The 25,229-nt window shown below is 36.9% G+C and overlaps 1 protein-coding gene across 1 annotated transcript; it reads right to left on the minus strand.

Annotated features, from left to right (window-relative positions):
• Positions 1-2,166: 2,166 nt before the first annotated feature.
• Positions 2,167-22,471, minus strand: LOC307137971 (cholesterol 7-desaturase nvd). The gene is made up of 7 exons (XM_079836029.1): positions 21,868-22,471; positions 13,585-13,773; positions 11,771-11,949; positions 11,552-11,677; positions 10,269-10,388; positions 6,787-6,963; positions 2,167-2,590 (listed from the first exon to the last, which is right to left on the minus strand). Exons 1-7 carry the CDS (start codon positions 22,295-22,297, stop codon positions 2,429-2,431), a joined length of 1,383 nt encoding a protein of 460 aa, XP_079692155.1. The 5' UTR covers positions 22,298-22,471; the 3' UTR covers positions 2,167-2,428.
• Positions 22,472-25,229: the final 2,758 nt, after the last annotated feature.

The following is a 25,229-nucleotide window of genomic DNA, read 5'->3' on the forward strand; positions in this document are numbered from 1 at the left end:
ATTAACACTGGTATGAAGTATGGTTGGTCGGTCAAATTATTTTTATAGATTTACCCGCAAAGTTGCCATAGCCTTGTGGAAAGAACGCTAACGCATAGCGTTCGACAATGATGTTAGTTAGCATGCAAAAACGACGTAGTTGGATTAATAATGTTAACTGAAGTCCATTCAGAAATATGTATTTACATAATCCTGTCAAATAAACACAATGTAGAAACTTTTCTTTTCTAGTATGATTTTGACTTTGAGAAGAGCTTTGTAACTTTTAAGCAAGTATGTAAATGAGTTCAAGGTATGCTAGCATGTCGGATGGAGCATGACTAGCTTAAACCACAATGAAGGAACAGCGTGCATTCAACAATGCAACGATAATACAATAATGCGGTTACTTTTACTTTTGATACTTAAGTACTCTTAAAAGCAAGTACTTCTGTACTTTTACTTAAGTAAAAATCTATCTTTACAACTTTCACTTGTAATGGAGTAATATTTAACCAATAGTACTTTTACTTTTACTCAAGTAATGGAGTTTTGTACTTTGTCCACCTCTGATGACAATCAGGATGTATTAACCGGGCAAGACCTAACATATGGTGCATGTCATCGACATCCTGTCAGCATGGTCATTAAAGCCACTTAGTGTTATGAGACAGACAGTGGAAGGAATCAGATGAACTGCACTGGAACTGCACTGCAGCAATGTCCCTTTTGAGCGGATAACCATCATTGATGGTAATTGATAGCAGCATGTCCAGTAATTGCACTACCTACTTGGCAGCTATTTGGTGGACACTAATTTCCACAGTGTGTTTTGGTCTATTGGATAATGGCAGGCGCCTTTATTAACAAGCTTGGAGAATAAACAATTGATTAGGGTGAAACCTGAAACTTGAAGGGCTTTCAGCCAAGTCAAACAAATCAAAGCTTAAATAAAATATTACGCTTTCCATCCATCCATCCATCTATCTAGCCACCCACCTATCTATCTGGTGTTCTATCTCCATCTATCTGCTAGTCCAACCACCCACCCACCCATCCGTCCGTCCATCCATCTATCTGGTGTTCTATCTATCTATCTATCTATCTATCTATCTATCTATCTATCTATCTATCTATCTATCTATCTATCTATCTATCTATCTATCTATCTATCTATCTATCTATCTATCTATCTATCTATCTATCTATCTATCTATCTATCTATCTATCTATCTGTCTGTCTGTCTGTCTGTCTGTCTGTCTGTCTGTCTGTCTGTCTGTCTGTCTGTCTAGCCACCCACCTATCTATCTGGTGTTCTATCTCTATCTATCTTTCCGTCTATCCACCCAACCATCCATCTATCTGGTGTTATATCTATCTGTCCGTCCATCCCATCTATCTATCTATCTATCTATCTATCTATCTATCTATCTATCTATCTATCTATCTATCTATCTATCTATCTATCTATCTATCTATCTATCTATCTATCTATCTATCTATCTATCTATCTGTCTGTCTGTCTGTCTGTCTGTCTGTCTGTCTGTCTGTCTGTCTGTCTGTCTGTCTGTCTGTCTGTCTGTCTGTCTGTCTGTCTGTGTGTCTGTCTGTCTGTCTGTCTGTCTGTCTGTCTGTCTGTCCGTCCGTCCGTCCATCCCACCAATCCATCTATCTGTCCGTCCGTCCGTCCATCCCACCAATCCATCTATCTGTCCGTCCGTCCGTCCGTCCGTCCGTCCGTCCGTCCGTCCGTCCAGCCACCCACTTATCTATCTGGTGTTCAATCTATCTATCTGTCTGTCTATCCGTCCATCCATCCATCCATCAAGATATATCTGTCTGTCAGATATATGATATAGATCACACAATGGTGAGCTCATTCAGTAAAAACCTTTCTATTTTTAGTTTGTGTACAAGACCTGGGGCATCTGCAAAGACATGGGCTTTTCTGTCAATTCTGGGCTTTAGGTGATTGCTTACTGAGGCTCAGAGCACTCTCAGGCGGTCCAATCCTAAGCCAGACTGCAGTAGCTAGTGTGTAATTCTGCAATCAGGAAGTTCAGCAGCACAGTAAATAGAGAAGCACAACTATTATTCACTGACAGATGATTGTCTGAGGTACTTCAACAAGGACGAAAAGTCCTTACGATGGAAAAAAGTGGGACCTATTTTTACACAACACACTTGAACAAACAAACAAACGTATTTATAAGCTCACACTTTTAAGACATGGAATAAAACATAAATCAGAATTGTAATATCCAAATGCAAGTGCATATTTATTATGCATTCACTTTATTATTGTCATTGCGCATGTTGTTTGTTTAAACATAATTATAATTTTTGCATAATGATTTTTTAAAAAACAAAATATCAGCTTCGGTTTAAAAAAATATTGGTATTATTGGCCTTTTCAGCAACCCATTTGAGTTGAAGCATAGTTCCTGTTCAGAAGTCCAGAGTGTCGTGCTGGTAGCGCAGTCGAGGGCTGTTCTCGCTGTAGAACTGACTGAACCAGCGTCTGTGTTTCTGAATCGCTGAGTCTTCTTTCACAAGCATGGGTTTGGCGATGTACGTCTTGTTGTTCCAGATCATCACATCTCGTTCGAACTGGAACAGCAAAACCATAAGTTGAGACATCTCATAAGCATTCTTTTGTAGGTTTATGTGTAAAAACAGCATGTTATTTTACATTATGTATATATATACTGCCCGGCCAAAAAAGAAAGCCATGAAATAAATGCTGTGATGTTATTTCCATCAAGAGGTGTATCAATTGTTGGTCAAGATCTTATATTGACAATGCCATCACTCTATAAAATCTCCTCCAGCACATCCCAAAGCCTTTCAATGAATTTAAGGTCTGGACTCAAGAGGTGCTGATTCATGTGTGAAAATGATTCTTCATGCTCCCTCCCAACCATTCTTTCACAATCTGAGCCTGATGAATCTTGACATTGTCATCCTGGAATATGGCCACCCTTGGAATTTCAGTTTATCCTGTAGGATCTTATTGGATTCTTAGAATCCTATTGGATATTCTGATTTATTTTAATGGAATTTCACTTTGTCCCGTAGGATCTTACTTAAAATCTTATTGGACATTGTGTTTTTATTTAATGAAATTTCACTTTGTCCTGTGATATTTTTTATTATAAATTTTTATTGTAATAAATAAATTATTAATTAATGAAAAACTTTTTTTTAGAGTAACTTAACTTTTTTAGAGTAACATTGTGCGTGTGTGTGTGTGTGTGTGTGAGAGAGAGAGATCATCCCGTAAACATCTAAATCTTTATTGTAAAACAATTTAACACAAAGTTTTAAACAGTTATTTTTTTATAACTGTGCATATACTGTGCTGACAATAAAATGTTTGCACAAGTTGTGCTGTTTTTTCAAAAAGTACTATTGGTTAGTAAAATATACAGTGGAAAAGTGCACCTTTAGGATTCTTAAAAATGCTTGATTCGTTAAATAAATAAATACAAATTCCCATATAGACCTGAATAGGGACCCAACTGGATCCCATTAAAATCCTGTATAAATTATACTACTGGATATTTATGTATTGTCTTACAAGTCAATTCCCACAGAATCATATAGGAATCAGATAAGAATCTTATAGGACAAGACATAAATATCCTACAAGACAATTCGGAATCCTATAGGAACAGTTCCAAATATGATAGAAATTCTAAATGGAATCCTGTACAGGTTTCTTATTGGAATCCTTTAGGATTTTCAAGGGCATTCCTACATGGTTGTTTAAGAAATGAAAAGCTACACACTCCATCAGCTAGGGTTAGAAGAACTGCTTCCAAACATATAACATGCTAGAAACATAATAATCACAGCAATAATGATCCAAATCATACATTTTTAAGCCAAACAGCAACTTTTTTATATAAATATTCAACATTGATAATAATAAGAAATGTTTCTTGAGCAGTAAATCAGCTTATTACAATGATTTCTGAAGGATCATGTGACTGAAGAATGAGTCATGACTCATGATGCTAAAAATTCCATTTATGATTTAATTTAATAAAATAATAAAATAGAAAACACTGAATCTGAATCGACTAAAAAAAGCAGCGTCAAGTGGTTCCCCACAACTATAGAGTAATTTTTTACAAATAACATTTTAGTTATATGAACAAAAGAAATTAAAGTAAAGCTGACAAAATTTCTTTGAGTAAATGTGCATTTGAGTTTGTCACTGTTACATAATATGTATATGTCAGTCCTTCCAGAAAAATGCAAAAAAAAATTTTTGTGATTGTTGCGGGCAAAAATCCTTGATTATGCGGCACGTTTTCTTAAAAAATGCGATGAAAAATGCGGGATATTTATGCAATTTTATGCGATAAAATTGCGGGAACTTGCAAAAACTGCGGTTTGATGAGAAAGAGAAAAAAAGCACTACATCACAGAAAGTGCTGGAATATTTAAGTTCTCATCTTGTTTTATTGAAGACCTTAATAATGGCTCAAATTTACAAAACATTTAGTCAATCAAGTTCTGTAGTTTTACAAAAGGAATATGCTACAACTTCTGAAAAAATTAATAAATAACTTCCTGTTTTACAGATGTCGCTATACAAAACAGACATTTGAGTGCTTCCAATGCACAAAGTGCAATCTCTTAAAGGGTTAGTTCACCTAAAAATGAAAATTCTGTCATTAATGACTTCCCTTTATGTTGTTGGACACAAATTAAGATATTTTAGTTGAATTCCGATGGCTCAGAAAGGCCTCCATTGGCACAATGTACACTCTCAAGACCCATAAAAGGTAGCCTACTAAAGACGTTGTTACAAAGTCCATCTCACTACAGTGGTTCTACAATAACTTTATGAAGCGACGATAATAGTTAGGCTATTGTGTGCAAAAAAAAACTAAATAACGACTTATATAGTGATGACTGATTTCAAAACACAGCATCATGATGCTATGAATCATCGAGTCGATTCATGATTCGGATCGCGTGTCAAACTGCTGAAATACGTGACTTTGGCGATCCAACCCGCTGAATCGACTCATTGATTCATAACGCTTCAAACCGCTGAATCAACTCATTGATTCATAACGCTTCAAACCGCTGAATCGACTCATTGATTCATAACGCTTCAAAGCTGTGTTTTGAAATCAGTCAGCACACAGGGAAACTGCTTTGCTCTTTTGCTGTTATTTTTGTTGGCCAATGGGAGTTTGTGCTTCATCATGGTTTCACCGGTATCTATGGTTTCTCCAGGGGGTTTGAAGCTTTTCTATGACGTTCGCGTCGGGTAATCACGTCACTTCAAAACGTTCCCATGGCAATAGGCGGAAATGGCGGCTCTTGTGTGAAGTAAACGAAAATTTTTCAACTTTCTGCTAATATATATGACTTTTTTTGCAACGAAAATGCGGGGATTATGAAATCATGATAGCCCCGCATATTTTGCACGCGGAAATAGGCAATTTATGCGGCGAAAGTGCGGCGTATTTGAAAAAATGCGGCCCCCGCATGAATATGCGGACTTTGGCTGATTATGCGTTAAATCACGCGATCGCATAATCGCGTTTTTCTGGAGGGACTGATATGTGCAGATCACTTAATAATGTTATGTTAAATTGATAAAAGTTTATTATGTTAGGAGAACACATTTATCGATTTAATTTACCTTATTAAATTAAGTAAAAATGCAAAAATAACTAATTGGACAAATTTATTGAGGGCGGGAATTCCATCCAATAAATGTGTGTATATGAGTGCCCACAGCCTAAACACAGGCACCACTCTTCTGCATAATGGTAACCACAAAATGACAAACTCCTCTAAATGTCCAACATAACGGCCCGATCACACAGAACGCGTTTTTCAGGTTCGAAAACGCGTGGCGCACCGCACTGCCTTTTTTGGTTGACGTTTTTTCATTTAGAAAATAGCAGTGCGCTGCGTTTTTTTATGTTGCTAGGAAACCCCCGAATCAGCTGTCCTGTCAATCTAATCAAGGTAATGGTCGCCACAACGGAAGACCTGCCTCTCCATTCATTCGATTGGACAATAGAAAAAAAAAGCGATGGCGTCGGGCGGTTTTTTCGCTCCGAGTTGATTTTTTTCTCAACTTCATGCGCTCAGAGCGCTCCTTCTAAAATGCGAGGCGCAACAGGCGGTTAAAACGCGAGGCGCCCGGGGCGCATAAGCAGCGCGCAAAACGCTCTCTGCCAACAGAAATCTATTCAAAAGAGGCGCCTCTCGCTGCAAAAACGAGTTCTGTGTGATCGGGGCCTAACTGAACATAACACTAACATAAAATAACAACATATTTCCCTTACACATAAAATAACACTATAATCCCTAATTTTACTCTGCTAATGCAGTCCCTTGCAAAGCATGCTGGGAACTACAGATCCACTGCCCAGTTTGTTCGTTTCACTCAGCAATGTTAAGTTGACCGAACAAACACTTATTAAGTAAAGCTGACAATACTACATTTTAGTAGAAATAACTCAGTAAATTTAAGTTAATGTAGTTACATGAGTTTTTTAAGTAATGTGAACAAGGATGATTTGAGTGCATCTAACAACAGCGAAAGTTCATTTTTTTGAGTGCAGTTACTTTAAATTGTAATACTATTTCATAATATTACTGTTTTACTGTATTTTTCAACAAATAAATGCAGCCATGGTGAGCATTAGAACAAACATATTTTCAAAAGTCTTACTGACCCCAAACTTTTGAAAGGTAGTGTGTGGATGAGAAACTTTTCAGAATGCAACATGTAACAATGTTGTCAGTTAATGTAGAATTCAAGTTACCTGGATGCACTCTGCCCGAAGAATGAACTTGGGTACCAGGGGAGGGATGGTTTTCTGGTAGAAGATAGTGTGTGAAACACACTGCAGTAACGGCTCGACAGGGGTAACGCAGTGCATGATCACACCCCGACCAAAGAAACTGTGTTCAAAGAGCAGGAAAACCACACCTGGACCCACCTGCAAACATGAAATATATAATTCATATCATCAGGGAGTAAAATGACTGTTATCTATGCGGCATACTGCTGCGTAAAACCAGATCAAATTGATTAATTCACATAAATCATAACAAAATCTTCCCTAATACAGATATATTTTGCTTCTCACGCCTATAGCACTTTCCACCCTCAAGGATTCAGACTCTTTTTAACTTCAACTTCAAGAGAAGATCCAAGAACAGCCTTGAATTACTACCGTTTTCACAAATGCCATCAGGATTATTTGCCGTCACTATGGCGACAAGACCATTCCTTTTCAGACTACACAAAAAGAAAAATGTTGCACAACTTGGACTGCTACACAGACATGAAAACAAATCAAAAATATTTGGTTACACTTGACTATAGGCTTCTATACTTTAGCATGTACCAAATTAATATTTTTAGAGCATTAATTAACTCTGGTTAATGTTAATTTCAGATAAATTACCATTAGCTAATGTAGTAGGAACAAACACATTAACAATACAAAATAGTACATTAGTAATTAGATAATAAATGTACAAAACATTTTTTGTAAAAACAACTGAACCATATTTTAAAGTGTAACCATTTTTGTGAAATTAAATTTCAAAAAACATTTGTGAAATGACAAAAAAGCTTAATATTATTTGCAGCACAGAATTTGAATTATGTAACCCATAAGATGTGATTCATGAGGAAAAGAACCTGCATTAAGCGCATTGTACAACAAAAGCATCTCATTTGTAAATCTGGCACATCCGACAGCAATGAACGGCATCACACGCGCACACACACACACACACACACACACACGTATTTGATTTACATAAAAGCATGCTCTGTATGCACTCGCCTAACTGCTTAATATACAGCGAACCACCCTCAGAGCACAGAGATCGAGACACTGCTGTTGTGTTCAAGATCATCCATGACTTTCTTTCCATTCTTCTAATCAGTCAGTCTCCAGGCGTTTTTCACAGTCTGCATGGCTTACACACGCCCTCTAGCTGACGGTCCAGCAGGGCCGGAGTGGGACCCATTTTCAGCCTGGGATTTTAATGGCCAAGACCAGCCCAACAAGCCCCCCCTTTTTAATACTCATGTTTTAACAGGATTATATAGATACTATTTAAGGAAACATTCTAGAATCAAACGTATTAATCGGCACAGCTGAAAAATACTGCAAATTAAAAAGTGAAATAAATTAAAATAAATATCAGACAGCAAAATGGCTCATCTATAAAATGTATAAATATATAAGTTGTATAAAAACTTTTATATTGTCTTGATGGCTTTTTTATTATTATTTGGAAGAGAGGATTGATTGCCTGATAACATAAATATATAAACGAACATAATATATAAACCTTGCACCTAAACTATTATTTTACAACTACTGTTCTGTACATGGTATAGCCTATTGGCCTATCGGATTCATTTTCTCTCTGGGTACGCACGTGTGTAAGAGATAGAGCATGCATGATCTGCTTTAAAGGATTAGTTCACTTTAAAATGAAAATTTCCTGATAATTTACTCACCCCCATGTCTTCTTTCTTCAGTCGAAAAGAAATTACGTTTTTGAAGAAAACATTCCAGGATTTTCTTCCCATAATGTACTTCAATGGCAACCAAAATGTTGAAGGTCCAAATCAATGCAGTTTCAAAGGGCTTCAGAGGCTCTGCGCGATCCCAGGCGAGGAATAGGATCTAATCTAGCAAAAACATCTGTCATTTTCAAAAATAACATTTATATACTTTTTAACCTAAATTGCTCATCTTGCGCTGCTCTGCGACGTGTCCCAACGATTTTGCAATCACATCGGAAAGGTCATGCTAGACGTAGGCGGAAGTACCGCCCCAAGCGAACGTGTAAAGACTAATACAAACGTCCTTTACGAAAAGAAAAACGTCCTTCTCCAAATTCAAAATCGTCTGACATTGTTTTTTAACCTTTCTTTGCTAAAGGACGATTGTATTACTCTTCGCACGAGCGCTTTGTATACTCGGGGGTGGTACTTTCGCCTACGTCTAGTGTGACCTTTCCGATTGTGCAGTCCGTGGTGTGTTGCAGGGCAGCGTAAGATGAGCAATTTAGGGTAAAAAGTATATAAATGTTTATCTTTTTTAGAAAATGACATATGGTTTTGCTAGATAAAACCCTATTCCTCAGCTGGGATCGTGCAGAGCCTATGAAGCCCTTTGAAACTGCATTGATTTGGACCTTCAACATTTTGGTTGCCATTGAAGACCATTCTGTGGAGAAAAATCCTGGAATGTTTTACTCAAAAAACTTAATTTCTTTTCCACTGAAGAAAGAAAGAAATGAACATCTTGGACGGCATGTGGGTGTGTAAATTATCAGGAAATTTTCATTTTGAAGTGAACTAATCCTTTAAATACAAGTACATTTTTGTAATTAGTTCATTCAAATATCAGTCACACGATAATGTAACATGCTTTTTCTGTGTTTAGGCTATGAGAAAGCAGGGGAGAAGTCATGTGGCTTGTCTTGCGGTGTGTGTAATATATACGCCTAATAATAAATTATAATATTTATAAATGCTAGGAAGAGCTGTGCATGCGCAAGTGAAGGGACTTTGGGTGTACAAGCACCTCTTTCACTGTCTTCGCCACTACTTGAATCACGTGTGATTTTCCGCTGTGTTTCTCTCATTGAAAATGAACAATAGCTGCGTTTCCTCCAAAATTACCCGGAACAATTTTTCCCAGGAACTTTTTTCCCCCAGACCTGTTGCTTTTTGCCTTTTCATCGCGGCCTAAAGTACTGTGAAGATTAGGCAAATTAGACAGTTGACGTAGGCGAACGTTTTCATTGCGGGTCACCGTTTCCAGGTCCCGCTGAATTTCGTCCTCCGCATATAATCTTAATAAAGTCTGAACCTCGCCGTTGGTCCATCGGCCGTATTTTTTTAACACCATTGTTGATTTGAATAGCAAACTACTCTTACTGCATTCACCGCAACAGACTTTTAAAAATGGTGGTTGAAATATAATTCTGTCAACCAAGCAAATTATCCCACCCCCGAAAGTTCCTGAACTTTGAAAAAGTACTACCTCATGAGCAGAGACTTTTTAAGAGGGACATTTTTACCCGGAAGTTCATTTAGACCCTGGTCCCTGCACACAGAGTACCACCCCAAAGTCCAGAGTTCCTGGGGAAAGTTCCTGCGGTGGAAACGTGGCCTATGACTTTCTGCGCTTTCTGGTCCCGTGTGAAACTGCTTTTATGTCAAGGTGGTACTACCAGCCAGGAATTCTCCCGATGTTCCAGTCATTACCTGTCTGGCCATGACGTCCAAATCAAGAAGAGGCCAGTGGCGACCGAACACAGTGAGAGCGTGTTTCACCAACATCAGCGAGCAGTGCTTGTTCGGCTCGGGCTCGGCCTTCCACTCCACCTGGACAATACACAAAAAAATCAAGTCATACAAGTTTGGAACAACATGAGGGGGAGTAAATAATGTTCACCCAAAAATGAACATTTCATCATAATTTACTCACCCTCAAATTGTTCCAACCCTGTATGAATTTCTATTCTAACACAAAAGAAGATATTTTGAACAATGTTGGTAACCAGACAGTCGATGGCAGCCATTGACTTATATAACTAATATATTTTTTTCCTACTATGGAAGTCAATGGCTAACGTCAACTCTTGGGTTACCAACATTCTTTAAAATATCTTCTTTTGTGTTCAACAGAAGAAAGAAACTTGTACAGGTTTGGAACAACATGAGGGTGAGTAAATGATGACAGAATATTTATTTTTTGGGTGAACTATCCCTTCAAGATTAAATATATATATATATATATATATATATATATATATATATATATATATATATATATATATATATATATATATATATATATATATATATATATATATATATATATATATATATATATATATATATATATATATATATATATATATATAGCTCTTTTTAAATAAAAATGGTCCAGTCCACTCAGACATTTATTTTACATGCAAAGCAAATCATAACATAAGTCATTAACCGATTCATATTTTTTCTTAAAGGTACAGTGACAAAATTGTTTGGACAGTTATTGATAAAAGACATCTTGAACAACATTATAAATGGGATAATGTAAATAAAATCCAAAAAAGTGCGGTTAAAAGGCTCCTTTAACCAAGTACCAACTCAACACACATACACATATAAGGAAGAGTTTTTACAGACAAGTGGAGCTTACAATATACTAATATATTTTTATGGTTTTATGATAGTGTTATCCATTTTAATTCAACCATGTATCCTAGTTTGGATAAAAACTGTTGACCAGGGTTTTTATCATTAACAAAAACTAAAACCATAAAAACATTTTCATTAATGTAAAATGTAAAATATATATTATATATATTTCATAAAATATATATAACAGCACTGAAGTACTCCTTTAAACTTGAACTAAAATTAAAGTGAAAATCTAATTAGAAATATTAACAAAAAACAATAATAGTATTTCAATGATGCTAAACACTGCTGTTGACAATGTCATTTCTCCCTAGGATAAATTTCGATGTGAGGAATCAAACCTTCCAGTCATGCCGTATGAACTCCCAGGTCTTGCTGTTAGTATAGCGCAGATCGACTCCACTGACGATACCTGGAGTGTGCAAATGAGCCAAGTGTGCGATGTCTGCAGCATTCTCTGGAATCTCCTGAGAAAAGACATAGCCAAAAGTGTGAATTAAAATTTTTAGATACAAACACGATATTCACATATGAGATAGATTACATATATGCTGTCTCACCTCAATGTGTGCATTAATGAAGTGTTCGGTACGACCGCGGTATACCCATTCCCCGCGAGTGATCTCGCTCTGTTCTGGCACTCTCCAGCTGGGCTCGAGCCCGTCACAGTGAAACCACACCAGAACCAGACCGTTGATCTCACGGCTGGGCCAACACCGTACTTTCGCAAACTCAGGCACTAAAAAACATTCAAACAAATGTCAAATACACTATTGATTAAACTTTTTTATTTACTGCCCAAAAAAGCATTTCTTAAACTAGACGCTAAATTTCATTGCTCTTGTTAGATTGCGTTGGTCATTAGGAAAATGATCCAGCTGTGTCTGCTGCATTTTCATTACCCTTCAAATTGCGCAAATTGAAATTGTGAATTGAAAATACGCCTAAGGGAATTTTTTACACGTCAATTTTGCAATATATATCGCAAAAAAACCTTTAACGCTCAAATGCGGAATATTTCACAAAATGAATACTTGAATGAATAGCAAAACTGCATTGGAAACAGTTTTTTCGCATTTACAGGTCACATGGCGTACGTAAAAGTTGATCATTCTTTAAAGACGGTGCGGAATTGGACAGAAGAGTTCTTTATTAAACTCTAATTAAAGAATTACGAAAATACTGAATTCTGAACAACAAAGAAAGGCCACAATTGGCATTATTTTTGGAATGACATCGCAAGAGGAAAAAAAATCAGTTTTAGTCCTATAACGTCGGTTAATGGAAACGCTGTCATTTTGCAATAGTTTTATATCGACATTTAGAAAATATCGCAAAAGTTTTGCGCAAAACTGTAAAGGAAAACCTGGCTTGTTCTTTCATTTGCGCATCATCATTAGATCACGCGCAGAACTTTCCACTCCCATCGGCACTTTTTTGGAATTGCACTCACGCTAATTTGCCCTGTTTAGTAAATCTGGCCCCTAGTATTTGAAGGTTTCAGCGAGCTCATTGGCTACTGACACAGCAGGAACCAATCAGCTGTGCCCTATGGAGAATGATGTGATTGAAGGCAGATTAAGTTGAAAGGGGAGTTCACCCAAACATTCTGTCATCATTTTGTCCCACCCTTAAGTTGTTCTAAACCTGTATAAATGTCTTTGTTTTGCTGAACACAAAGGAATATATTTTAAAGAATATTGGTTATCAAACAGATGTGGGCCCCATTGACTACCAGAGTAGGAAAAAAATACTATAGTGGTCAATGGGGCCTGAGATCTGCTTGGTTACGAACATTCTTCCAAAATATATTCCTTTGTGTACAGCAGAGCAAAGACAATTATACAGGTTTGGAACAACTTGACGGTGAGTAAATGATAGCATTTTCATTTTTGGGTGAACTACCAATCAGCCTGCGCCATCTAGAGTTTTATTACAGAACTTTGTATTAAATTGATCAAAAGTGACAGCAAAGACATTAAAATAAATGCTTTTTATTCATCAAAGAATCTTGAAAAAAAGTATAATAGTTTCCACACAAATATTAAGCAGCACAACTGTTTTCAACATTACTAATAATATCAAATTTTTCTTAAACAGCAAATTAGCATATTTCTATATGATTTCTGAAGGATCATGTGACACTGAAGACTGGAGTAATGATGCTCAAAAGTCAGCTTAATAAATTCATGAATAATAGGAATAAATTAAATTGTAATAACATTTCACAAAAATAATTTGTAATTTGAAAAAAGTACTTGTACATATGATTTGCACTTATACACAGTTCTATGCAACCGACACGATACAGTCATCAAATCAAGAACATAAAAAACGTCTTAAAAATGTCTTAATTTCTTTTCTGATCTCTCACCTTTATCTGCATATGGAATCTTGACACATTTTCCATCGACCCCACGGAACTGCCACCCGTGGAAGGGGCATTCAATGCAGCCCCCTACGACTCGCCCCCCGACAGCCAGGTTGGCACCTAAGTGGGGGCAGTAAGCATCCACCACATAGGCTTTGCCATCCTGCCCACGGAACACCGCCACCTGCTGTCCTGTAGAAAAATACAACTAAATGTCATTTTGCTTTAGTCTTTAACAATAAAAATAGTATTGTATGACACAATTGGTTATAATAAACTGATGGGGGAAGTATTGGTCTTTCACAAAAAAGAACCATGGGGCTTCAGGTTAAAGGTGCAGTAAGCGATTGAGAATCATTGTTGAAAACTGTTGAGATTTGAAAATCCCTTTATTGCAGTTTGATATAACTACCCAGAATAATTTACATTTCATGTCACATCAATGAGCATGTTTGACAATGGTCTGGATTTTCAGCCTATATCATGAGCCAAATGGAAAAGTTAATAATTAATTCAAAGCAAATCGTAAAGTGTGTCAGTTAATATTTAGGCCAATTGTTTGTCTGCCAAACTGCAGTTTTTATATAACCAGAAATAGGCGTAGCAACGTTCAAGACTGTAAAATCCTGATTTGCACAGTCATTCTCTCTCCTCAGGTCTACAGCTACAGGACCGAAAAACTCCCTTTCTGTTATGCTGACCTGAGGGGTTTATTTGCCCGCAATGCAGAGCCCCTGAAAAAAGCTCTTACACTCAGATGACAAAATCGCACAAAAAGGCAGTGGAAGCCAACAAACATTATGGCTGGCAAATGGTAACAATAATGTACGTGAAAAATCATTCAAATCTGTATACACAGCAAGTACAAACAACAAGTAATAGCCCATGTCAATATAAAGAGGTCATAGACATTAAAGTTCTGTATATTAAATATAGAGCGAGAGCAGCGTGTTTGAGCTGAGTCAGCATATCAGTTATCTGCTATCTGATATGATTCCTAAGAGACATCTAGCCAATAGGCCATTTAATTAAAGCTTTATCAAATGCACATCAATACTGTAACTGCATGGAATTAAATGATGTGCACTTTGAGATCAACCCAATTTAGCTGTGTCACTGCCAAGATGCTGCTCTTTTAGTCTGTGGGTTTGTGATAGAAGTAAAGCATCTAGAAAACATATAACCACAGATGTCTTTAACATTTGGCAAACATGGGTCATCCTGACATCTTGTGAAAAAGAAATTCACTTTAGCACACTTTTAAAAAGATGACTTATTACAGAACAATCTACCTCCGTATATAAAAGTATAACTGGTGGGACAATTATGTTGGATGTAGCGTAAGCATTTTGAACCGCGAAAGGCGTTAAACTTTCTTCATAAGTTGAATACGGAAGCTAGATATTTTACTTTATAATGTGTTAAATATGGATATTTTTCTTACATAAACCCATCGATTCGCTTCAGAAGGCCTTTATTAACCCCCCGGAGCCGTGTGGATTACTTTTCTAATGGATGAATGCACTTTTATGGGCTTATCAGGCCTGCATGGTAGAGTGGCCAGACAATTAAATTAAAAAAGCCCGCCTGGAGTTATCAATACCATCCCTAAAGTGAAGCATGGTGGTGGCAGCATCATGCTGTGGGGATTTTTTTCAGCGGCAGGAACTGGGAGACTAGTCAGAATTGAGGGAAAGATGAATGCAGCAATGTACAGAGACATCCTTGATGAAAACCTGCTCCAGAGCACTCTGGACCTCAGACTGGGGCGAAGGTTCCTCTTCCAACAGGACAACGACACTAAGCACACAGCCAAGAAAACAAAGGAGTGGCTACGGGACAACTCCGTGAATGTTCATGTGTGACCCAGCCAGAGCCCAGACTTGAACTCGATTGAACATCTCTGGAGAGATCTGAAAATGGCTGTGCATCCAACCTGATGGAGCTTGAGAGGTCCTGCAAAGAAGAATGGGATAAACTGCCCAAAAATAGGTGTGCCAAGCTTGTAGCATCATACTCAAAAAGACTTGTGCCAAAGGTGCTTCAACAAAGTATTGAGCAAAGGCTGTGAACACTTATGTACATGTGATTTATTTATATTTTGTATCAATTAAAAAATATTTCAAACAAACTTCTTTCACTTTGTCATTGTGGGGTATTGTTTGTAGAATTTTGAGGAAAATAATTAATTTAATCCATTCTGGAATAAGGCTGATACAATCCTGTCTCGGAGGTCTACAGACAATTCCTTGGGCTTCATGGCTTGGTTTGTGCTCTGACATGCACTGTTAACTGTTGGACCTTATATAGACAGGTGTGTGCCTTTCCAAATCATGTCCAATCCACTGAATTTACCACAGGTAGACTCCAATCAAGTTGTAGAAACATCTCAAGGAGGATCAGTGGAAACAGGATGCACCTGAGCTCAATTTTGAGTGGCATGGCAAAGGCTGTGAATACTTATGTACACATGATTTTTTCGTTTTTTATTTTTAATAAATTTGCAAATATTTCAAACTTCTTTCACGTTGTCATTATGGTGTATTGTTTGTAGAATTTTGAGGAACATAATGAATTTAATACATTTTGGAATAAGCTATAACATAACAAAAAAAGAAAAAGAGAAGTGTTGTGAATACTTTCTGGATGCACTTTATAATGCTTGGATTAGCCAGGACATTTGTTTATATAACTCCGATTGTATTCGTCTGAAAGAAGAATGTCATATACACATAGGATGGCTTGAGGGTGAGTAAATTATGGGATACTTTTTAGGTGAACTATCCCTTTAAGAGTGCTTTTTGATCCACTTAAGTATATCTTTATATGCAATTACATAATTATTTCTTTGGTCTTTGGAAATATAATTACAGTGTAGTACCGAATGTAGTAACAAGCATTTATGGTAAACTAAAATAAACTTTAACTTGTATGTCATGTCCAAGGTGCAGTGTGTAGTATGTATGAGGATCTATTGACAGAAATGCAATATAATATGCATTATACTGTTTTCAGTGGTGTATAAATACCTTACATAATGAGCCGTTATGTTTTTATTAACTTAGAATGAGCTATTTCTATCTATACACACCGCGGGTCCCCTTACAGTGAAGTCGCCATTTTGCGCAGCCATGTTTCTACAGTAGCCCTAAACGGACAAACTGCTCTACACAGCGCTAGCTACTCTCTGCTGTCTCATACGACAACATCTTTGTCCTGGTCGGCGACTGTAGTATCTCTATGTGCTTCGAAAGGGGAGGGGTGAGCGGTGGGCAGTTGCAAATCGCAACCTCACCACTAGATGCCGCTAATATTTACACAGTGCACCTTTAAATATATTGTAATGATTAAGTATATCTAAAATTGTAATACACTTAAAGTATATTAACTTTAAATGTAACACTACAGTTATAATCAAGTACTTTACATGTGTTTTAGTATGTTAGTCAAGACATCAAAATAGTGTACTTTTTTAAAACATGATGACAATGATTAAAAATAAGTAAAACTTAACTTTGCATTTTTGCAAAGTGCCCTTTTTAGTGTATACTTAAGTGTATACTCTTTAAGTGGCCTTTTATTTCATAAATATTATATTATCAGCAAGTATACTTTTAAGACTTAACGTACACTACAAGTGCACATTTTAAAACATAATGATTTAAAATGTACTTGAAAGTTCAATAAGAGTGCCTCACAGTGAGGTTCAAATGAAGATTAGTTAGCCGAATTTGGTCTGAGACATATCTTTAATGTCATTTCATTTGATGTATCTTTTATCTGTAAGATTTTTGGTGGTGACAGTCGTCCAAAGTAATCAAGGGAGGAAAAGGGCATCACAGGTTCAACGGTCTCCAGGTTGCAAAAAGCACAACAGTGTTTCTTTGTATCCCAAAGACAAAACTACAAAGGTGTTTTGTTTTCACTGAAAACCCAAATGTCTCTGCAACATGATAGGACATCCTACAGCAACTCAGCTAAGCAACAGACACTTAAACATAACAAAAAGACAAGCTGAGCAACAAAAGACAAAGACTTTGAAATGACAGGGCTGCACGTACACAAGAGATTAACCCTGGGCATGACCTGTGAGGTCATAGTCTGTCATAGTGATGCATAATGAAAATTATGGAAAATTATTTTATTTTCACAGACGCTTCTTCCGTGTCCCTGTCTGGAGTCAATAAGAGGCAAGCTTGCACTCATTATTACCCATTATATATATATATATATACACAGTGAGGAAAATAAGTATTTGAACACCCCGCTATTTTGCAAGTTCTCCCACTTAGAAATCATGGAGGGGTCTGAAATTGTCATCGTATGTGCATGTCCACTGTGAGAGACATAATCTAAATAAAAAAATCCAGAAATCACAATGTATTATTTTTTAACTATTTATTTGTATGATACAGCTGCAAATAAGTATTTGAACACCTGAGAAATGTTAATATTTGGTACAGTAGCCTTTTTTTGCAATTACAGAGGTCAAACGTTTCCTGTAGTTTTTCACCAGGTTTGCACACACTGCAGGAGGGATTTTGGCCCACTCCTCCACACAGATCTTCTCTAGATCAGTCAGGTTTCTGGCCTGTCGCTGAGAAACACAGAGTTTGAGCTCCCTCCAAAGATTCTCTATTGGGTTTAGGTCTGGAGACTGGCTAGGTCACGCCAGAACCTTGATATGCTTCTTACAGAGCCACTCCTTGGTTATCCTGGCTGTGTGCTTCGGGTCATTGTCATGTTGGAAGACCCAGCCTCGACCCATCTTCAATGCTCTAACTGAGGGAAGGAGGTTGTTCCCCAAAATCTCGCAATACATGGCCCCGGTCATCCTCTCCTTAATACAGTGCAGTCGCCCTGTCCCATGTGCAGAAAAACACCCCCAAAGCATGATCCTACCACCCCCATGCTTCACAGTAGGGATGGTGTTCTTGGGATGGTACTCATCATTCTTCTTCCTCCAAACACGTTTAGTGGAATTATGACCAAAAAGTTCTATTTTGGTCTCATCTGACCACATTACTTTCTCCCATGACTCCTCTGGATCATCCAAATGGTCATTGGCAAACTTAAGACGGGCCTGGACATGTGCTGGTTTTAGCAGGGGAACCTTCCGTGCCATGCATGATTTCAATCCATGACGTCTTAGTGTATTACCAACAGTAACCTTGGAAACGGTGGTCCCAGCTCTTTTCAAGTCATTGACCAGCTCCTCCCGTGTAGTTCTGGGCTGATTTCTCACCTTTCTTAGGATCATTGAGACCACACGAGGTGAGATCTTGCATGGAGCCCCAGTCCGAGGGAGATTGACAGTCATGTTTAGCTTCTTCCATTTTCTAATGATTGCTCCAACAGTGGACCTTTTTTCACCAAGCTGCTTGGCAATTTCCCCGTAGCCCTTTCCAGCCTTGTGGAGGTGTACAATTTTGTCTCTGGTGTCTTTGGACAGCTGTTTGGTCTTGGCCATGTTAGTAGTTGGATTCTTACTGATTGTATGGGGTGGACAGGTGTCTTTATGCAGCTAACGACCTCAAACAGGTGCATCTAACTTAGGATAATAAATGGAGTGGAGGTGGACTAACAGGTCTTTGAGGGTCAGAATTCTAGCTGATAGGTGTTCAAATACTTATTTGCAGCTGTATCATACAAATAAATAGTTAAACAATCATACATTGTGATTTCTGGATTTTTTTTATTTAGATTATGTCTCTCACAGTGGACATGCACCTACGATGACAATTTCAGACCCCTCCATGATTTCTAAGTGGGAGAATTTGCAAAATAGCAGGGTGTTCAAATACTTATTTTCCTCACTGTATATATATATTACCCGTTACATATTATAACCTTGATCATCTCTCAGAAGGTACTGATCCAAAAAAGGATATCAGCTGCATATCTAATGCTTCAACATCCTGTCTGTGAAATGTCACCCAAATTAATTTGAATGTTGAGTATTTATGCCATAAACATATTTATGGTATGAATTATTTTAGCACAGAAACTAAAAAGATAAATATATCAGCTCATTCCATAACAAGAAGAGTAAAAAATACATTTGTGCAGGATATTATTATTATTTTATATTTTATTTATTTTTAGGTTAATATTTATATGCATATACGCTACTTATTTTAGGTCCTGGTCACCTGGTCAAGCTTTCCTCTTTTTAGTCCCATTTTGTCTTTTTATTTCTTTCATTTAAATAGGCCTGCGGTGTGTAAAATTATTTTAAGTAAAAATGGTACATGTAGTCTCTCAATTTATGAGATCATAAAAATCTCAATTATAATAATTACAGAAGGATTGTTGTTTTAGAGTATAAGCATGTGTCACAGCCTCAACTGCCCAAAAATTAAGTATTTACATTTACAGTGCATGGATTTTTTTATCATTACGTGTGCAATCACATTTAATCAACATATGACCTTGGAGATACTAGCAATATTTACTATATGCTGAACTGCAGGGACATAAGGAGGAAAAAATGAAATGGAAATTGAAAGAAGCGATAATCAACCTCCAATCCAGCCATTCAGTAAAAAGACTGGGCCATAAGTGTTTTCTCTGTGCAATAAAAGACATGGAGATATAACATACTGTATGCAACAAAATAGCTCCATTATTGATCTCAAGATGGGATGTCAGGGATCAGGATGCAAATGACTTTGTTTCTGTTCTTGAAGTGACCTGAAAACATATCTGACTACAACACAGTGAATGGAGAGCTATTTCAGTCCCTGCATCTGCGCAGCACTGGAAGGAAGACACATGGCTGAAAATGTGCAGAGTCTCATAGGGAAACACTGGCGGGCTGTAATTCATTAATAATTTTGAACTGCTAAGTGTCTAACAGGCATTCCTGCACATTATGGCAAGCTATTTTTACTTTTAATCATTCCCAGGACATGATATTTTGATACTGACAATTACATTTTCACTAGTTACAAATGATCATTCTTGATATCAGGAATGGAATTTTTACTAGTAACAAAGGTAATTCTTGATAAAAAGGAATTACATTTCCACTATGGCAAGCCGTTTTGTCTTTTAATCATTATTATTTTGATTTTTGATATCAATTCAATTTTCACTAGTTAATTCTTGATATCAGGAATGGAATTCTAACTAGTAGTAACAATGGCAATTTTTGATATTATGAATTAAACTGGTAAATTAATACTGGTAAAAACTTGAATTATTGATATAAAATGACATCACTCACAGAAATATGAATTACTGATATCAAGAATTCAATTTCAACTAGTAAAAACTATAATTCTTGATATTTGTAAATGTATTTTCACTAGTTAAATATCACCATAGACTGCATTCAAATTCAAAAACAATCACATTCATGATTTCCAAAATTAACATTGTCACTAGTGGAAATCAATTTATTGATTTCAAAAGTGATTTTTTTATTTTTTTTTACTAGAAGCAGTTAATTTTTTGATATCAAGAAAAGACATTTGCACTAGTAACCTCGTAATTATTGTTATACAAATTATGATTTTTACTAGTAAGAATTGTATTTCTGATAAAATTATCAATTTTGATATCAACAATTATATTTGAATGGCAGCCTATGGTGACATTTAACAAGTGAAAATGCAATTACAGATATCAAGAATTATATGTCATAGAATCAACTAGTTTTTACCAGTTGAAATGTAATTCTTGACATCAAGAATTTGCATTTCTGCAAGTGATGAAGTCATTGTTGATATCAAGAATTAACATTTTTACTATTGGAAATGTGATTCCTGAAATCAAAAATTGCCATTTTTACTAGAAGAGAACCTGATATCAAGAATTAGCATTTTAACTAGTAAAAATAAATTGGGAATGAATAAAAGGCATAACAGCTTGCCATAGGCCTATTTCCACTAACAAGTTCTTGATATCATCAATTCATATCCTACAAGTTTTTTTATGTTAAAAGGGCGCCACAACTATGGAAAGGTAATTACAAATATAAAAAAATGTGTTTCTTACTAGTTAAAATTGCAAGTAGGACCACACATAACATGTTTCCAAATCAACTCTAAAAAAGCGAACTGCAAAAACGCATTCTGTGACGCATGCGTAGCCTACATACACATTTACCCGTCCTGTGATGTTCATGATGTTCTTCCCCCACGTTCTTATTTAATGTGTTTTATATCGCTTCTGTGCAACTGTTTATGATCCCACGGCACTTAAAACTGTGGGACATTTCCAGTGATGTGTTTTTACCTCACCTGCGCTTTATTTACCATCTTTGGCGGTTGTTATACCTACCTAGCACTGTCACACTCTTCACATCTCCTCTCTCCAGCATGTGAGAGTCTAAAACCCGGTACCAGCCGTTTGGATAAACTGGCGGTAATTCTCCAGTCTTCCGTCGCCGCCGCACCTCGTTGGCAGCCTGGGCACGAGAGCGCCCGTCTTCCGCGATGTACCCCACCTCATCCACACCGCGGAGCAGCTCCAGAGGAGCGAATAACAGTCTGTACAACCAGCCCATCGCTAGGAGGAACACGCCCGCGAAGATGCATGCTGCCGCCCGTGTAGGGGCTCCAGCCAGTCCGGTTCTCCTCCACAGTTCTGGGTATCCACCTCCGAAGAGAGTGTCTGATGGATCTTGGACGAGCATGACGAAAATAGCGGTGAGACCGATCGCGGCCACCGCGGCCACTTTGAACATCAGTGATGCCCGTGCATTCTCCATGACACCTGCGATGTCACACTCTGACAGTCAGTGCTATCGAAAATCCCTCCTTCCCATTTTAGTTTCTATGCAGACAGAAAGCGGTGGGGTTTGTGTATGCATGCTTTTTTCTAAGGGTCACACACGGCATATATGAGTCGGATAGCGTTCAAGAGCGCCGTGGATACGTGACGCGGCGCATGATTGACATCCCGAGACCACGCCCACATGCAGGTGAGATTTCAGAGCAATAAAAGTAGGCCTACAGTGCGACACGAGCAAAGTACATTGGCGAATTTTTGTTTGGATTACCAGTTTATAAAAAACGAGGAAAGGCAGATGGAATGTGGAACGTATACTGTCTTCAAAAATGTAAAATTTATAGCTAACATTCCACATTTAATTTAATGAATTTCTCAATTAACATTATCAAACACCCAACATATGGAGTATTTCCAGAACTATATTAATACTCAATGTTTTCATCTATAGCTTGTATGTATTGTGTAGGCCTATGCATTTTTATTTTATTTGATGAATTCACTTCAATTTTATGGAACAGGGTAAAATGTTTTTTGTTGTTGTTGTTGTTGTTGTTGTTGTTGTTGTTGTTGTTGTTGTTACTAATCATAAATCCAAATAGACAACATGTATCTAAAAAAAATCAGTTATATAACATCAATTATCTTTTTCAACTGTCTACAGAAAGCAGCTTTAATGTGTGTGTTTTAATATATATATATATATATATATATATATATATATATATATATATATATATATATATATATATATATATATATATATATATATATATAGAAATTTAAGAATAAAAAAAACTTTGTCAGTAGAAAACAATGTAATATTTGAAATTCAGTAAATTCTTTCTGTCATCCAGGAGTATGGTAATTTTAAATCTCCCAATTAAAAGTGAATGGGTGGATTTACAATTCTTTCCCCTTTTGACTTATTGAAGAGTTTAATGCATTTATAGATCACTATTTGATCAAACTAATCAAGAGTTTCATTTTGTGGAAATAAAGTGTTTAGTTCATTTTATTCTGCTGATCTTATGCGTTCTGACTCATGCTATAATAGCCAGCCGAACACGAGCATTTGCAACTCTTTTAGGGTTTACAGCTCCATTATCTGCTTTGTTAAACATTATCAGCTCAGGTTTGCTGTCCTAGATATATTAAATATATAGGCTATAGGGGAGAGAGGGGCATAACGTAACGCTTTTTGACTTTCTCAGTTTGTGTAAATCCACTTGGGGTTCAGAGTATTATTTTTTTTCCCCACATTAATTTCCCACATGTCTAGTACAATTATGTGGTTTTGTTTCATTTATACAGTGTATACTTTTTTCTTGATTTACCCTGAAAGAATGGAAGTGAAATGTGACAACATGCCCCATAAGTAACATTGTACATTGGCATGATGTAACATGACCAAATGTCAGCTTAAAATGGTGCCTGATATAATCAATATATATATATATATAAGACAAACTAAAATATTTTGTCAATTTTTTAATAATTAACACATTTTTGAGTTTGACAACAAACACATCGCTAAATACAGCTATAAAGCATAGTTCAAAACATAATAATAATGAATAATTATTATAATAAGCTCAGTCATTATTCATCTTGTTCTCATGGTTTCTCAATAGAATTCATAAAAGTATAGAATATAATAGTGTAATAGGGGCACATTGTAACGCAGCATTACAACTCGCCCCAGCTGCTCAACTGGGATTTTAACCACGGCTCTTGTCTTCTGCTGGTTAGATCAGCATTAAAGAGCTATATCAACTGTTAAATAACAGATACAAGATTAAAATAAAATCAGATTTGTCTCATTTATCAAAATCGCTCAATATCGCTAGATAACTGTATTAAAGCTGCACTATGTAACTTTTCCGTCCACTAGAGGTTGCCTATTCAAAACAAAGGCGTAGTTTGATGACGCCACTTTTGAGCGCAGAATCTTGGGACATGTGGTCTTCACCTCACAGCTGGTGGAAAAGAATCGGGATAGGACTCGGGCAGAAATCATGTTTATGGATGCGATTATTAACGTTACTGTAGTATGAAGCAGAGCAGGGCAGAGTGTTTTGGGAGCTGATCAAGGCCGCTGGAGCGATTGTTAATAAGAAGAGAGGAACACACACCTCGCGGGCAGCGGGACTTTTATTATGGCATAGTCGCCGGCGCCACTTTCGCTTTTCTGGTCATGGGTATGAGGTACTGCAGCTCTGTTTATCATATAAGATACATCTGAGTGTGTTGAAAATGAAGTTATGACGTTACTCTGTGCATTCGCTCGGCGTCTGCTATGACACTTGTTGCACACTGCAGTAAGTGTAAAGCGTTTCTACAAAATAAAACCGAGGGTAACGCAGATATGACGCAATCGACAGGCGACTCCCTCACACGTCCCGGTTCCTTGGTTAAAATAGCAATTTCTCACGATTTACTAATAGATGGAAACATTTGGGATATTGTAAGTACTCAACTGAACAAAATATATAACACTGGCCTTGTGGTTTTTGGATATTTTACTGAATTTTTTTTTACATAGTGCACCTTTAATGCAGTGCAGGGGTATCAAACTCAGTTCCTGGAGGGCCACCGTCATGCAGAGTTTAGCTCCAACCATAATTACACACACTTGAAGCTAACCAAGGATTCATCTTCAGGATTACTAGAAAGCCACAAGCCTGTAACCTTAGCCGGAAAAAGTATAACGCTGTGGTGCGCAGGAAAGGAGACAAGAGGATGTTTTTTTAAATGGATGTCAATGGAGGAGAGGCTTCGCTACACTGAAAAAACACTCTTGTGAGGAAATGGCTTATCATTTAATGATTTGACAGCCCATCGGCTAATCTTCAACACGTTCACTCTTAAGCATTCATTTTAGATTGATCTATTTTTAGAAAAAAATGCTG

The sequence above is a fragment of the Gobio gobio genome (assembly GCF_949357685.1).
Source record: "Gobio gobio genome assembly, chromosome: 14".
Taxonomy (NCBI): domain Eukaryota; kingdom Metazoa; phylum Chordata; class Actinopteri; order Cypriniformes; family Gobionidae; genus Gobio; species Gobio gobio.

What these genes read in the sequence shown, in the direction of transcription:
- LOC307137971 (XM_079836029.1), bottom strand. Translation starts at nt 22,297, where the DNA reads ATGGAGAATGCACGGGCATCACTGATGTTCAAAGTGGCCGCGGTGGCC. An exon ending in TCATTAATGCACACATTGAG is followed by an intron (nt 11,678 to 11,770) that starts GTGAGACAGCAT and finishes GTCTTTTCTCAG; the next exon opens with GAGATTCCAGAGAATGCTGC. An exon ending in TCATACGGCATGACTGGAAG is followed by an intron (nt 10,389 to 11,551) that starts GTTTGATTCCTC and finishes TGTATTGTCCAG; the next exon opens with GTGGAGTGGAAGGCCGAGCC.